This window comes from Lepidochelys kempii, chromosome 5 (genome assembly GCF_965140265.1).
Source record: "Lepidochelys kempii isolate rLepKem1 chromosome 5, rLepKem1.hap2, whole genome shotgun sequence".
Taxonomy (NCBI): Eukaryota; Metazoa; Chordata; order Testudines; family Cheloniidae; genus Lepidochelys; species Lepidochelys kempii.
The window spans coordinates 116,555,110-116,568,964 of NC_133260.1; the positions used below are offsets into that span (position 1 = coordinate 116,555,110).

At 37.8% G+C, this 13,855-nt stretch overlaps 1 protein-coding gene across 1 annotated transcript; it reads right to left on the reverse strand.

Annotated features, from left to right (window-relative positions):
• Nucleotides 1-396: 396 nt before the first annotated feature.
• Nucleotides 397-9,071, reverse strand: EQTN (equatorin). Its single transcript, XM_073346124.1, has 9 exons — nucleotides 9,053-9,071; nucleotides 8,192-8,311; nucleotides 6,477-6,551; nucleotides 5,182-5,250; nucleotides 4,180-4,248; nucleotides 3,115-3,174; nucleotides 2,224-2,298; nucleotides 1,607-1,772; nucleotides 397-691 (listed from the first exon to the last, which is right to left on the reverse strand). Exons 1-9 carry the CDS (start codon nucleotides 9,069-9,071, stop codon nucleotides 397-399), a joined length of 948 nt encoding a protein of 315 aa, XP_073202225.1.
• Between the last annotated feature and the right edge of the window lie 4,784 nt (nucleotides 9,072-13,855).

The window sequence follows — 13,855 nt, forward strand, 5'->3', positions numbered from 1 at the left end:
GAATTTACTTCACAAGGTCACCATAGTAAATCGCAATAACAGAGTTCCTGGGAAAGACTTCTTAGGTCTTCCTTTTGCCTTCGTGTAGCATTGGGTAGATGACAGTATTTAAAAGCCAATTCTGTTCCTTTCACCCTTGATTCTGAAGCACTTAAGAGTATAGTGTGCCTGCGAACATTTGTGATCCAGATTTAATTTCAAGTCCCTTTCCCTTCTCCCTTTTCTATCAAAATTTAAAGTTAGCTCTGCCTCCTCCATGGAAATGTAAGTTGTAAACTTTAATGAATCACAAATGCATGCCATTTTTATAAAAGCAGCTGCTGTTTTGTTTTGTTTTTTTATACCAATAGCATCAGGGTTCAAAGGTTTTGTCAATCCTCCACTCAGCTGATTGGTTTATAGCTCATTTTTGCCCGTTTTTGAGGCTTTATACGAAGTAGCTGCGCTGCGAGTTGATTCATCAGAAATTGATGATACATCATCTACTGACTTTATATTGGATAATGTTCTTGATTTTGAATGTCTAGACTGTGAATTGCTCCTTATCGCAGACAGTGTTTTTTCATCCCACATACTACTGTCTGCAGTTTTAGAAAAAGAAGAATCAGATACTCCTTCCAAAGGTTGAAAATAAGATAGGTATGCTAGTCCTTGTTGCTCAGCATGAGTGCTGGAGGCATTACTAGAACCTCTGAAACACAAAAAGAAAAAACATTTTACTCATTAAATATCATGTTGAGAACAAACACCCTAGACATTCTGGGAGCTGCGTATAAATTACCAAGCTTCCACTTCTCAAGATTTTAACAACTAAGCAGGAAAAGTTCATGTATTTAATAAGTGTAGTACATAGACTTCCTAGATTCAACATTGTTTGTGCGTTTTTTGGTGATTTTCTCATGAAGGGGAAAATGTTACCAAAGTGATTGAATGTGTATGTGCCTTTTCCCAAACAGGAGAGAAAATAAAAGTTGGGTTTGTTTTTATCTGGTTGCTAAACATTTTGCACAGTTCTGCATAATATTGTAGTATGTTAACAATAGCAACCTTACATCTTAAAACCTTTATGGATTTTAACACGTCATTATCTTTTCTTAAAGCATATGTATTTCAACATGTAATTATCTTCAGTATAAGAATATTACCCTTCACTATTAAACTGCTTTACCATCTCTGTGCACTGAAGAAGAGCAGTAGTTTTCTTTTAAGAGTTAATAGTCTATTAGAATATGAATACTTCAAGAGAAACATATCAGGTGTAGGGGGCATTCTGGGGTCTAACAGTGCACTCCTGCTCCATATACATGGTGAATTAGGCAGCACTATTGTGGATAATCAGAAACAATAGGCTTATGCATAACTTTGCCTTATACTTCGTAGGGTAAAATCCTGAGCTCTTTAGGCAACACAAAAGAGCCATTGTCTTATGGGAAGTAAAAATAACTGAGGTCTCTTAACCTAGATCTTGTCTCCAGCATTACACCAAAGAAAAATTCAGCTATCTCATGTGGGAGTTCAGAGGTGCAATGGGGAGGCCTGTACAGAACAGGTATTCTCATCATAGCCTCCTCCCAGGACTCAGACTCTATGTGATAGGAAGACTTACTTTTTTCGTTTGCTGAACTGGTTGAGAGTCACACCACAGCATATCATAAATATTATTAAAATGATAAGTGTTGTAGATGAAACAGCAAGCATCAGTGTTTCCCTTACATCTTTTTTTCTTCCTACATTTGCTGCTTTCTTTTGATTAAGATCATCCTTATCCGACACTAGAAAAATAAAACAAACCAGACCAATCAAATTCAAACAATGAATGCCAAGTACATAGAAATGATGATTTTTTAAAAAAGATTATACCAGTAGGTTCTGTACCAACAAATCAGCAGACTGATAAAAAGGCTAGACATGCTTCTGTATAGATCCCATGCTTGAGAAGCCTGTTTATTTGACCATTGCATACCAGACCACAATTTGGCCCCAAGTGAACATCTTCAAAACACTGCCACACCCAGATCTGTACCTATGACAGAGGAAGTTCTGGTAGAAGTTTAACAGCCCCATGGAGTGCAGAGGTCTATGAACATTTTTAGTTTAATCAAAACACTTCCTCCCCCCCAAAAGATGACCTACTGTTCTTGAGCTCTATCATCTCCATAATCCCAGAAGATTATTGTCTGGGAAATCAATAAGATTATAGTAAATACTGTATTGTGTTCTTACTTGGTACTGGTTTAAAAAACATGTTTCTTGGGTGATATTCTGTCTCATTGAACTCGGGAGTTTGGTTATCCAGTTCTGTTGGAAAGCAAAAAACCTGTGATGCAGTGAAAACACATGTGATGTAGTGTGCCCTGTTACCCCACCCCCTGACATATGAAGTTAATTCATTTGCTTCATAATGGAAACAAAAAAGACAATGTAATCTGAAGAGGCAATGTGCGTGAGACAATCTCTTTTATTGGGCCAACATTTGCTGGTGAGAGGCAAGTTTACCCAAAGCTCTTCTGACCCACCTTGTGTCTCTAATATCCTGGGACCAACATGGCTACAACAACACTACACACAATAATGTAATCTGCAAGCAGTTAACCATATTATAAATGATTTCATTGTGACTATTATAATAGATCTTGATTTGGCTATATCCTTTTGTGGAATTAAAAGTATGTAAAATTTAGGGCCGGATTCTCAGCTGTTGGTAAATTGCTTGTTTAAGTCAGTTGTTTGTTTGTCAATTGTAAATTGTTTGTTTAAGTTAATTGTTTAAATTGTTCAGTTAAGTCAGTGGAGTTATGCTGATTTACATTATCTGGAGATTTGGGACATTGACTTCAATGGGGCCAGGATTTCACTGTGGCCTTTAGTAGTTGTGCAGTCTGGTTTTTGCTTGCCTTGATTTTTTTAAGACCTAGTTGCATCTGAATTCTCTTATTTTCTTGATTGCAATATGTTCTAATAAGCAACAGCAATCAGACTAACACATATTGAATTGTCTTTAGCACATAACACAGTTTCTAAAAGCCGATTAATTTCCTGTCATAAGTGTTTTCAAAGGGGCAACAAAACTATTTCCATAAATCAGCCAGAAATTCCCTGTCCGTAGACTTTTACCTGCAGATAGGTCTTTCAAAATTGGGTCCTTGTAAATGTTCACAGGTTTTACTCTTTGATCTGTAAAAGGATGGCAAGAATCAGTCAGAAGTACTTCAGTCATTGCACAGTAAAACCAATAGCAAGTAACTTATTTTCATCTGTTTAGGTCTGATATACAAATTCATAATAAATAAGCATGTTGTAGAGACATTTTTTTCCTTATGAGTTAGATTAAAATTGGTCTTTAAAAATATTTTCGCTAAGATGTTCTTTACATGGAAACAAAGAAAGTTAAGTTTTTTTTTTCAGAAACGCTTAGGAGAAACAAATGACAATTTATACACATGGTAATTTGCCTTGCCAAAGGCATAAATTCTTATGTTATTATTAGGAACTTGGCAAGTGAGCCCAAACAGAAAAAGAATATATGACTGGAAAGGCCAAATTCTGCCTTTGCATGTACAAGTGACTCATTTATTTCTGTGAAAGCCCCACAAAGACCTTTGGGATTAAGGGTATTATGTTCTTCCAAGGTCAGCCCAGTTGCAAAATTGTAATAACCTTTGCCTGTTCATAGGAGAAAAAAAATTAATGCCAGAGATACAGACTAGAGAATTCTTCAAGAATTTGGTGTGGGTGCATGTTCTAGAGCTTAAAGTACATGACCTTGGTTTGGTTCCTTTCTCTGACTTGCTTGGGTAAGTCCTAACCTTTTTGTATCACAGTTTCCCCATTTTTAAAATAGAGAAAATAATACTTGCATACTTCCTTGGAGTGTTGTGAGGCTTAGTTAACCCTTTACACTGCTTTGAAATCCTTGGATGAAAGGCGCTATATGAGTGCAAAGCATTTTTATAAATACTGGGTATGGTTCTCAACTATCTTGGAGTCAATGTAGATGTAGAATTACAGTCTCTTTAATTCAGTTTTCTTTGTTAATTTCAGTTTTTGTCAATTGCATTCAGAATATTTTGAGAAGTCAATATTGTTTTCTTGTGTAATTTATGATTACAATTATTTTAAGTTTTAATTTGGCCATTTTAACTGTGAACAGATCGTTTTGATGATTTCATCATACCATACCTCCACTAAGTGATTCCTCAACTGGGCCTTGAGTGATAATGTTGAGATAATGGGGTCCAAATTTGGATTCTAGAAAAAAAGAGTTGCAAAGACTATTTACAGTTCAGAACAGCCATGTCACTAACAGCAAAAAAAAAGTTGTGCTTGACTTTATTCATAACAAAATGGGAAATGTTGAAGGAGCACTCCAATAACTCTTGATAGCATAGCGCAATGTATCACTAGTACCCATATTAAATGAAATAAAAATCTAAGAATCATTCAGTTACATATTAGCACTGTCAAACAGAACTTTCGGTTTTAATGTATTACATTCCATTGTCTGCAAGTCAAGACCTTTGTGCTTCGTCAAGTGAGCTGTAGCTCACGAAAGTTTATGCTCAAATAAATTGGTTAGTCTCTAAGGTGCCACAAGTCCTCCTTTTCTTTTTGTGGTTAAACTCTGTAATTGATGTCTCCTGTTCCAAATGTGTGCCTTTGCAGAACTGACAACATAAGATCTGGATGCTACTTTCTTTTGGGCAAGAGGGAGGTGCCTCTTTTAGCTTGGGGTTCATAGCAGTGAACCTGCTTCTGGAGACAGATGCTTAAGCCAAGACAGCCCTGCAGCACAGTGCATTCAATCAGAACGTGGGAGGCCCAGGGCAGATCCCCTCTCTGCATGATTTAGAGAAGGGGGTTGAATGCAAGAGAGTCCCCTAACCACCAGGCTATAGGGTATTTGGGGTAAAGGAGGGGACTCTCTCAATCTCTCCTGTTGAAGCTGTTTCACTTTGTATACATAAATAATCATTGGGCCAGAGAGAGAGACTGACTTGTTAACCCACTGGTTAGGGCACTTTCCCGGGGCTGCCGGAGAGTCAAATTCAAGTCATGGCACCAATGAATACAACTAGAAAATCACGTCAGAGCAGTGTTTTAAAGTTCTTTTTGTTTTTAGCATATAACAGTAAATCATTACAAGAACAATACTCACAGTAAAACCTTCCAGTGTATTCTTACCTTCTGAAGACTCTTCTTGAAAACTCTCTAGTTGTTCCTCTTCAGCTTTTTTGATGGAGAGCAATTTCACTAAATGATTAAATATACAAATAGGTTTGAGTACAATAGGATCTTTTAAAGAAATTAAGTTACTATAGGAATGGACACTTGAAAAAAATTCCAACATCTAAATATAGGTTTTTGCCAACCTAGTCTTACTGATTCTGTATTCCCATTTGTAGTTTTGGCAGCCCCATAACGGAAGACAATGTGACTCATGCCCCTGGTCTGAATGGGGAGGGGAGGGAGGGACAACATGGCTTTTAGTTGAGATCATCTTTAATGTTTCTCCAGTATCAGCTGGTGTGGATGCTGATAGGTTTTGGGGGTTAGCACTGGTCCATCACCCTTTGTGTGAAGTCACTCGGGCTGCAGAAGCACTATGTCACTACAGGTCAGCACAAATTCTCATTAACTTCAGTGTTTCAGGATTGGATTGTAAAAGAACGTACAAAAGAAACAATTTTGATCAAAATTGGAAAGATTTTGTAACCATGTGCGCATACTATCTTGTGTGTTGGCAAGAAATTATTGTACAAGTAAATGAGAAAATTAAATGTAACATAATCGTCCATAAAACAGAGAGTAGTTTCCTAGCAGCAATGTTTGTTTTGTGAGAAAGTTTGAAATAAAGTTTAGTTTGAAACTAGCACTATTCCAACTTCTTGTCCCCAAAATAAAATTTAAAAGTAACATGTTCTGGCTGCACAAAGTTATCTTACATGCCTATAATTAAATATGGATCATGGGTGTGGATTCCGAATGGTCAATGTACTGGATTTAAATTCCATTTAAGCATCAGCCACCAACAATGCTGATCTCTCCAAATTAGCAAGGAAGAGGAATCTTCTGAGTTTCTCAGTTAAATGAATGGGAAACCTGTGAGATCCCATTGCTTTTGTCTTCTCCCCACAAGTCACACTGTACCACAAATGATTTCTGTATACTTGCCGTTGACACAAAATACTGTACTAAAAATAGAATGGCAATAGAAACCCTTCCCTTCCATCCACACAGCTCAAGAATGTGTTAATAGCTTGAGGCTACATTAGGATTTCTTGTTTTAACATCCATCCATCCATCATGTGCTTACATCACAGTCATGTCAGTGGTATCTGAGTGTCATGCAAGGAAATAAACGTTTTTTTTCATTACTGCACGGTTCTGTCTTCCCCCCGCCCCACTACCCCTAAAGTGCTTCAAAATTATTTAAGTCCCTGATTGTAGGTTCTTAAATGGTAATTTCTGCTACTTACAGTACTCCCGTAAATTCTGCATGCTATTCTTCAGCATTAACACATCTTTGGACACAGGTGGATTTGTAGAAATGTCTAAATAAATAAAAAAAAATCAAGTATATTCTTATATTTGACATATAAGGCCACGTTTTCAAAGAAGAGCATAATGCATGTAACTCTAAAAAACACAAGCCCCCACTAATGAATTTGGTTAATGTATATCTAGCTACCAAGTTGTGCATGCAACTGCCTGATTTGTGGATGCAAGTGTGCATTTGTTGAGGCACAATGGGTGTATCATTTTTGTGGGTGCAGCCACTGTACTCTCCTTTGGAAATTTGGTTTTTACTGTTCTTTAACAGCCTACTGTACAATTAAGATATATGTTTTAAAGATTAAAATTTATAATTCTTCTTCTTTGTTTAGCCTTCTTTAGTTTTATTCATAATCTGTTTTGTTCCATTCTATAGTACAGATATTAATTTAATAGCAGAGATTTTAATTAGTTTTGCTTAGAGACCTATTAAGTGCTGCATGATTTATTCGAAAAAATTATAGAAAGAACTAGTTTAAAGGAAATCTATACATGTCTAGCGATCATTTTATAAATCTGTATAAATGTGTACAGTTCTTTGTCCACTGCATTACAACTTCATGTATTTAAAATGTTTTTAGGGTTAGAGCAATGCTACCTTATTTAAGCCATGATGGTACTAATTTATTCAGTGCTTAAATTTTACTAGCAGTAGGACAGGTACACCAGGCATAAGGGAAAGACTGGAGAACTGCTATAGAAGGCTTATTTCCCCTTCCGTTGGGCATTTACTAGTTCTTTGAAAGCCTTGCAAATGAGAGAGACTCTCTAGACCTCCCTGAGGAAAAGTGACAGTCTATGAGCATCCTAGAGTGGAGGGTGTTTGGTTCCTTTGGAAGTGACTTCAGTTCATTCCTGGATTGAGATGTTGGCCTTTTGTTGTCTGTTTGCATTATCATTTTGATTAAAGGCGGCTTTTCCCCCCGTCTTCTTTTCGGCTACTGTTGTGGCCACACTCCTGTCATGATTTACGCACATCATGACTGATTAAGTTTGCTACCTCAGGCTGAGATGTACTGTGTTGCATTCTTTCATGTATCTTTCTTATAATGGTGATACAAACATCCGATTTCCATCCCAGGCATAAGAACTAGGAATATTGCACCACCATGGAACTACAGATTTCTATTGCTAGAATGTAACTCATAATATACTGTATGTATATTTATATAGACCTAATCTGCAAAGGGATCCATTGTGAAGACTCCTATGCTATATAGCATCCCATTCAGCAGGACTCTGTAGGGTGAGTTCTTTTGCATGGTAGGGGATTATAGAGAACAAAGGGTTCTTGATTAATTGTGAACATAAATTTACATGGAACAATTCATATGGTATAAAAAAGGGAGAATTTCACTACAGGAGAACATTTTTAAAGCTGCAATTTGTAGCATTGGCCTGCTAAACCCAGGGTTGTGAGTTCAGTCCTTTGAGGGGGCCATTTAGGGATCTGGGGCAAAAATTGAGGATTGGTCCTTCTTTGAGCAGGGGATTGGACTAGATGATCTCCTGAGGTCCCTTCCAACCCTGATATTCTATGATTCTATGAAAACCTATGATTTGTAGATGATTGTACTGACATTGCTGGTATATTTCTGCTGTTAGATCTATATTTTGGAGTCTTAAAACCTTACTTCACCTGTTTCTAAAAAGGTCTCATGGTCCTCAGGACTTTGTAAGATGTAGTTATTACTGTCATTATCATCTTCCTCCTCCTCCTCCTCCTCCTCCAAGTCATTGATGGGTAAGTTATTGTAGTCTAGAAAAATGGGACAAATTAGTTGTCAAAACTGTGATTATTTTTTTTTTACTATATTTGCTGATGATCAGAGACATGCTGTGAATTTTATTTGCTGCGACAAATGGATCTAAAAACAATACAATTCCGTGAGTTTTAAAAATGCTGACAGTCTTCTATTGGCAAAGATTGATAATCATAACATAAGTTGTATGTATTTCTAAATCCTGCATATTTTTCTGTACCCACGGTATACAATATTGATACTTAGAAATTGCATCCTGTAGTGCAGAGAAACTCAGGTGCAGCTTCCTACTTCATTGGCAACTCCTTTGGGCAAAACATGCTGATCAGAGCATTTCTTAGTTTGGTCAAGGAGTGGCTTTCACGCTGCTTGACACAAGGAATGCAGTACAGAAAGTACAAATAGTCTACAATAATCTGTACCCCTTTCCATCTTTCCAAGCAGCAGGGAGAGGATAGGGATCACAGGAGAAAAATTTCTCAACCCATCCTCTTACCTACCGGAAGCCAGGAGCCATTTATTTTTACTGGTATAAATTAGTCTTGTCCCACTATTTCTAAAGGGCTTCTTACCAAATGGTATTTAGGTGCTGAAGAGCTTGTAAGTCATATTACTTGTGGCCTCCACTTTATCCCCCCTTACACAGGTAACTCATTTAATGGTACAGAACTGTCATTGTGGTTCCTACTCAACACCCCCTTCTAGCCACTCCAGCAGGGGACATGTCCAGGGCATACCTACACCATAGCAGTCCATGGCTGCTTGAAATAGTCCTTGGGGACTGTTGACAGCTAGTGCAGTATAGAACAGCCAGAAGTCTGCCTCTGATCTGCATTGGAAGAATAGCCAACTCAGTAGAAGAGAGCTGCAAAAGTAACCTAAAGCCACCTTTTGCTTCCTCCACTTTGGTGATGAACTGAGCATAATTTGGCCAAACTAGAGAATTCACCTGTGTCATAACATCTGCATCCTGTACCCTAAGTATGTTGAAATTTGCCTTGAGCACAGGAAGGACTTGAATCAATACATAGCACACATACAAGGGACTCTACCTAGAGACATTAAACTTGCAAGAGCATTTGAAGGATGTTGCAGTTGACAAATTATAGGCTGACAACACTATTGATGACACAGTCATAGTGCCAGTGGAAACCCAGCTTGAACAACAGAAGCCTGGAACCACACACAAGGACAAAATCAAGAAATGATGCAGAGAAGCTACGTAACCTTTCTGTGACTTACTGATTCCATATGTTCAGCCCAGAACAAGAAGTAACATCTGAAAATGACTGGTGGAATGCAATTCTGGGGTTCTTCCTTCTCTTTTTGGTTTAAAATATAGGAACCAGAGTTTTACCCCCAAATGTATGGTTTTGAATGAGATCGTGTAACAATTTGTTACATCAAAATTGTAGGAAATTGTGGAAGTAAATTCATGGAAGTCAAGACGGTTGAATTACCAATTTTGTCAATTTTTAAAAGACCAGCAATTCTGTCCAGTCAGTTCCATGTTTATTGTTTGGTTTTAGCACATTCTGATTGATTTGGTGGAAACTCCAAAATGTTAAGTGCTGAAGAAGCAAATACGTTGGTAAAAGAATATCAGTATCTAAAGGGCAGATACAGAAGGCCTATTATAGGCCTAACTACTTAATAGCGTAGGGACTCGATTATTGTGTTCTTATATTTTACTTATAGACTTGCATGCTTTTCAGATCAGACAATGTGTGTATCTTGTGAAGTGAATAATATGATATGGGTTTGGTATTTCCTTTAGTAAATTCTATGTCGGATTTTTGGATGATTTCAGTTTTGTTTTAATTTTTCTGGGAAAAATTATTTTTTCAGATTGGGGAAAATCACACCGACCTTGTCATCCAATAGTGCAGGAAAAGTGGTCATACAATGAAGTTACAGTTAACGTAGAGCAAACAAAAGAAAATATTACTGCATGCAGTGTGTAGTCAGCCGATGGAAATGACTGCTCCAGAGGATTATCAGGTCATGTACTGTGTCTGGATTTTTAAAAAGTTAGATAACTTTATGTTCAAAAATAATTCTTATAGTTATGCATGGTAAGAGAAGGGTCATCCAACCTCATGCTTCAGACCATGAGATAATTGTTGTAAGGGTCATGAAGGAATTATTCCCTTCCGTACAGCATTACATGGCAGACTGTGTGCAATAAGAATTTATTAACCTTCCTCTGAAGCAGCAGAGATTGGCATCACCCCAGCACAGTACTCGTACATGCTCATTCAGTATGGCAGATCCAAAGTTCCTCAGGACCAAATTCTGTTTGTGTCGTGAGAAGAGTACTGGAGTGGAGAGCAGGGAGGTTCAGAGGTAGGCCTTGTACCATATGTATCAACTCAACAGACCCTTTGTGGTCTGCTGAGCATACTAGTCTGCCTTTCCTTCCTCTGAGCATACTTGTCTGCCCTTCCTTACCCCGTGACTGAGCTTTAGCAGCAGCATTCTGACTAGGTTCTGCAGAGGTGCAAAAGTGGGATGTTGGAGAGGCTCTGCACACTTCCTTTCTACCCTCCAGCACCCCAAGGGATGACTAAGCAGAATTTAGTTGTATATTTTCAAGTAGATACTGCTAAAAGTGCCACCGAGGGGAACAGATGACTTACGATTTCTGGAGGGAAAAAAATCTATTGTAGTTTAAACAAAAACAATAGACAACCCTCCTGTCCCCCAACAGTCTAAGGGAATGCATTTGATCTATTCCTAGAACTAACAATAGACTTCCTTAACCATTCTCACCATATAGAGGTTTTGATGAGATCATACCTTTAGAAGATGAAATTAGCTTTTTGGTAGTCCCTGCAGAAATAAGCAGAGATAAAAAGAGAAAAAGTGTGGGATTCATAGGGAAAACTGTCGTGCGTCTCCAGTCATTATCCTGGATCTGTCTCACAGTTTCCTCTTACAGTCATCAGTGTCACATTCCAAAGTAGATCATTGTGATGTCATCATCGCTTTTAGAACCAGCACAGACCAATCAGAGAAGAATGCGCATCTGAATTTCTGGAAAGAGATATCACAGATAACTTCTCAGATTTTTAAAATGACACTTTATCTTTGAATAATATATTTGTTTTTTAATGTTAGAAAATGGAGCTGTCTTTGGGTAGATAAGAAGAAATAATTTTTTCTCTGAAAAAGTTTCCTCAGTGATTAATTACATTACAGCTTCTTTTATTTTAAAAAAGCTTTGGGGGGCAGAGCCATAACTAGCACACATTTTCATACATCTTTAGACCATGAGAAGATGTGTCCCTATCTTACAATCAATGCAACTTTAAATATTTAATATTTTTCACTAGACTGCATGTTTTATAGTGATACAGGTTAAAAAAAAACCACAGCATCTGAATGAAAACAAAGATGATCCAAACTTATTAAACTCTGATGCATCAGAATGTGATCCTCTTTGTTAAGAAAATGTTTCTATACAAAGTATATTAAATATCAACATGGACCAATTGTTACCTCTTATCTATAGTATTCGAAGGGGAAACACTGCTATCTCAGATACCAATGTATAATAATTGTTGGCCTGAAGTGCCTGTTCAATGGTCAACACTGTAGATCCTCTTCAATTTTAAAATACTTCTTAAAGATTAAGAAAACCTAGCGTGTGAGAAATATAACAGATAGAGAACAGAGATAAAAAAGGAGAAATTAGAGGGTGGAAAATGTCTCACTGAATCCTAGGGATCAAAGGAAACACAAATGGATGATACATTTGATTGTAGTGCTTTTCCTGTGCTTATCACGTTGCAACCACAGATCTCCATTATCATAATGATATTGTAATTTACAAAACACAGCCCAGTACTGTATTACAAATACATTATAAGGAAATGAAATGGCCCCCTCTTATGGATATGATGGGAAACAGTAATTTTGCCTTTAGTTAAAGTAAAATAGTAAGTACAAGTGCTTCTGCGGAAAGGAAAAATAAAAGTGATGAGAAATAAAAAGACACAGCAAGAACAAAGACTCAGAAAAACATAATAGCATAGGGAAAATTAAGGCTTGATCCTGATAGCCATTATTAAATGAGTAATCATTACTCAGGAATTGTCGCACTGAAATCAGTGAGTGAGGATCGCAGGTCTGGGTCCTAAAATATTTAGAAAAATAACATGAAAATACAAAGGAGTATGAGAAGAGCTTGCCAAATGATATGAAGAATACAGCTGCAAAGCTGGGAGTTATTGGCAGGTCAGCGATCTGTACAGAAAACACTTCTTGGTCATACAGCCCAAAGATATGTACATAATGATCTTGATAATTGCCCTTCCAAGAAGCATTAGAGTTTGGCTGCAGACACTGATTCTTCAAAAAAACACATTTGGACTGGCCACTTGACCCTTTCTGAGGTTGATTATTGTTTATGGTGTCATCCACAATGTGCTAGGTTCCAGAGCTTCAAGAAGTTTTAGTCCTGTCCAAGCAAATCACAGTTGAAGGATAACAGAGAAAGCGATATAGGTTAGGGGAAGGAGAACAACAAATAGGTAACTTTTATACAAGTCAATTAGATTCCCTGTAGACACAATGGAAAAAGTGGGTATAGGAGGACTGATATGTGGACATATGTAGGGGCCTCACATATGAGCGCAGGGCAGCCATACTATGCCTAGCGTCCACATGTAAGAAGACATAGAGATGACTGAATGAGAAGCTGACAAATGGATAGACAGTGATGGAAACATTGGTGGAGCAGAGAGAGCGAGGGGCAACATAAAGCAAAATAAATAGGGAGAGGGAGACACAGCTTCGAAAGTGACAGAAAGCTTAGATTGGATGCGATAGCAGATGGGGAGCAAGCAGAGGTGTTTGAGTGTTCAGCTCAAAGCAACGGACAAGGAAGATAACTTTACCGTGTATAGACTGAAGGGGGATAATGTGTATGTTGGGGAGTGACACTATTATGTCTTAGCTGTGCATCAACTCCCTCAGTAGTGCACCAGCGGGAAATCTCTTCAGTGAATCACACACCCTCTATGTTATGCTCCCCCTCCCCCCACACTTATGTTATACTTGGGGAAAGAGGAGGCAGCGTGCTGAAGGGAGGAGGAAAAATAATAATATGCCCTGTGGATATGAAGGTGAAGGGGGGGGGGGATGGGCGAGTGAGACCTTAAAGGGAGAAAATAGTTTTAAATTGCCACTTTGTGAGAATGGGGGCAAACTACCCTTACCCATACTGCACTTTCAGCCATTTTCAGTTCCATTTCAAGGAGCTGTTCAACAATCCCAGGCAACTTTCACAGAGGAAACTAAATCAACACTGGCTGCTGAGCAGCAAACTTCTGCAAAAGGGGCCAAATAGCTCAGGGAACCTTAAAAAAGAGGGCGTTGTTTCAGAATAAATAATCAAACAACAAATGTTTTCAAAGTAGAAGAGGGAAATGTGTAGAGTAGAATTTGTAATCTTTCCCTTATTATTTAGCATCTCACTATACTAGGAACTACTTTTCATAATGGAAGCATACATTGCATGAAAACCACATAACTTT